Source organism: Panicum virgatum, chromosome 7K (assembly GCF_016808335.1).
Source record: "Panicum virgatum strain AP13 chromosome 7K, P.virgatum_v5, whole genome shotgun sequence".
Lineage (NCBI taxonomy): Eukaryota > Viridiplantae > Streptophyta > Magnoliopsida > Poales > Poaceae > Panicum > Panicum virgatum.
Genome location: NC_053142.1, coordinates 33,110,440 through 33,112,935, shown reverse-complemented (window position 1 = coordinate 33,112,935; position 2,496 = coordinate 33,110,440). Strand labels below are relative to the sequence as shown.

At 41.0% G+C, this 2,496-nt stretch overlaps 1 protein-coding gene across 1 annotated transcript; it reads left to right on the top strand.

Annotated features, from left to right (window-relative positions):
- The first annotated feature begins 296 nt into the window (after positions 1-296).
- LOC120643037 (thionin BTH7-like) lies at positions 297-1,091 on the top strand. The gene is made up of 3 exons (XM_039919575.1): positions 297-544; positions 643-711; positions 797-1,091. Exons 1-3 carry the CDS (start codon positions 316-318, stop codon positions 895-897), a joined length of 399 nt encoding a protein of 132 aa, XP_039775509.1. The 5' UTR covers positions 297-315; the 3' UTR covers positions 898-1,091.
- Positions 1,092-2,496: the final 1,405 nt, after the last annotated feature.

The window sequence follows — 2,496 nt, the reverse complement described above, 5'->3', positions numbered from 1 at the left end:
CTATAAATAAAACCTTACATGTCTTAGCTAAATCTTGTCCAAACATTGCTAGATTGTGTTGTGGTATTTTTGTTAACAAATAATTTTAAAGTAAGTAATTAATATATGTAAACAAACTGTAATAATTTTTTATCTATTCTTACATCAAATAATATTCGTTCAATCAACACTAAGCCATTGTTGATGCTTTGTGATCAATAGCTACCGAATGACAATCTCCATAGTAGTTGCTGCCTAGGCTACCATATCATCTATATATATGCTGCCAATAGCCCTAGCCATTTCATTGTGTTTTGCAAGAAAAGCCAGAAAGAAATGGGAAATAAGGGTCTTAAGAGTGTAATCATGTGTGTGCTGATACTAGGGATAATCTACGAAGTAGAGGGCAAGAGTTGCTGCATGAGCACCCTGGCAAGAAACTGCTACAAGATATGTCGTCTGAATTTTGCCCCAGCAATCTGTGCAATAACATGTGACTGTATAATCATAAAAGGCAAAATATGTCCACGTGGCTACCCTAAATTGAACCTTCTTCCAAACTCCAGTAAGAGGAGACGTGCTATTTCTATCTTGCTTTTGCTTATCATATATTTCTCAGGAACAGGAACTTATTTACATATTAGCTGCTTAATTGTTTGGCAGGTGAACCAAATGCCACTGAGTACTGCAACTTGGGATGTGTGTCTTCTGTGTGCGACACCATGAACAATGGTAAATTATCTAGGATAATATTAATTATTTTTTGAAAAACTGAAAAAGTTTGTGGTTAAGACATGCTGTACCATTTTAGCTCCAGACTTTCCCGGCAAGGAGATGAAGATTGACATGGAAAGCTGCAGTGATGCATGTGACCGTTTCTGCAATGGGGATTCCCGCATCGCATCTGTTGCTGCGTAATCATGCACGTGCACACCATGGGATATTTGTCGAAGGCCAAGGTCTCATCATGATAGATATGGTATTCCAAAAAAGGATCGATGGGCAGATCCAAGCCAGCGTGTCATCTTATATATGTATGCGTCTGCTCTCTTTTTTTTTTTTGTTTCTTTGTTACAATAAAGGTAACCACGCGATGGATACCATGTTCCTACATGTATGTGCTCATCTCTATCGAGATGTATATATATGTGTACCATGACCAGTTAATGTAATCACTATAACAAATTATATAGTTTTGTGCTTCTTTTAAGTTTATTTTTTTTGAACGAACACTTTTAAGTTTATTTTATTTGTTTATTAACTTTCAACTTTAATTTTTGGGACAAGAACTGTTACTTCATGGCAGATTAAGTACTCGGGATAGCTCCCGTCCCATCTCGATCTGGCCCAACGATCTATGCACGCTTCACGCAAGCGCAATGTGGCTGCCTTCCTGTCTCCACGTTATAGAGGTCGTGACACTCAATGCTAGCTACACAGCTACAGAGATCATCACCATGTGAGCTCATGATCCCCTCCCTAGTCCCGGACCTTAATTTCTTGCTCACACAATAATATTGATTTCGCTGACATGCATGACTGTATAGTAGACAAAAATATTGGCGCACTGCTGGAGCATGGTGAGAACCCTTCCCCTGTAGAGATATGAATGGGGAAGTAACCCAGCATGTCCAGAGTTATGAATGGAGAGCTCTAGAGGAAACTTAACGTAGGCCTCCAACAGAAACTAACATGTGCCCTCGATCCAGTTACTACAGATATATATGCCAGGGACCGGGGAGCCCGATCGCGCACGATACAGATGGGTGTTTGGCAACAGAACATAAGAAATACGGGGAGGTGCGTTGCCTCAGATTCGCTTGGTATTCACTCTCCCAAGCAGTCACCGACGGGATCGATCCTACAGCCGCCAAGTTCTCGCTCGGCGCCTCCCCAATATTTGTCGTTTTATTTTCCAGACCTTCAGAGATGACACTTTTTCCCGGTGGTTTTGGCCCAAACCAGGTGTAAAATTATTGGGAACCCATCCAAGCAGTATTTTTTGCTCCAGCTTGTAAAAAGTACCGGGCCTGTAATTTACACTCGTTTTGATTTTTAAAACTGGGTTTCCAAACAGTATAGCTCATCCTATAAATTTGGATTGTCATGATCCATTTAGTATGTTTTTAAAAAAATGATGATTCTCAGGACATGACACGATGACCAGGACCATACTTCCCACTTCTACAGGACATGATGCAATGGATTGAGGAAGCAAACATCATGTTGATTGATATAGACCAAGACATATACCAAACAAAATTAATGATTTAAATTTTAAACGGTACATGAATTCTAGGCTTATTAGCAAGATAGCAGATGGAACCTTGCGCGCGCATCGGTAACTCAGTAGTCAGCATGAGCTACATGAAGGGTTGATAGAATGATGGCAGGGGCAGGGAGGCTAGCTAGGTGTCTATCCGGCATGCATTGTGCCCTCATATAACTAGCTGTTGACTGGAGCCGCTTGTGGCAGTGTGTGCCATGAGCGAGCCAGCAATGCGACAGGGATACGTA

What these genes read in the sequence shown, in the direction of transcription:
- LOC120643037 (XM_039919575.1), top strand. Translation starts at nt 316, where the DNA reads ATGGGAAATAAGGGTCTTAAGAGTGTAATCATGTGTGTGCTGATACTA. An exon ending in GAACCTTCTTCCAAACTCCA is followed by an intron (nt 545 to 642) that starts GTAAGAGGAGAC and finishes ATTGTTTGGCAG; the next exon opens with GTGAACCAAATGCCACTGAG. An exon ending in GTGCGACACCATGAACAATG is followed by an intron (nt 712 to 796) that starts GTAAATTATCTA and finishes TTTTAGCTCCAG; the next exon opens with ACTTTCCCGGCAAGGAGATG.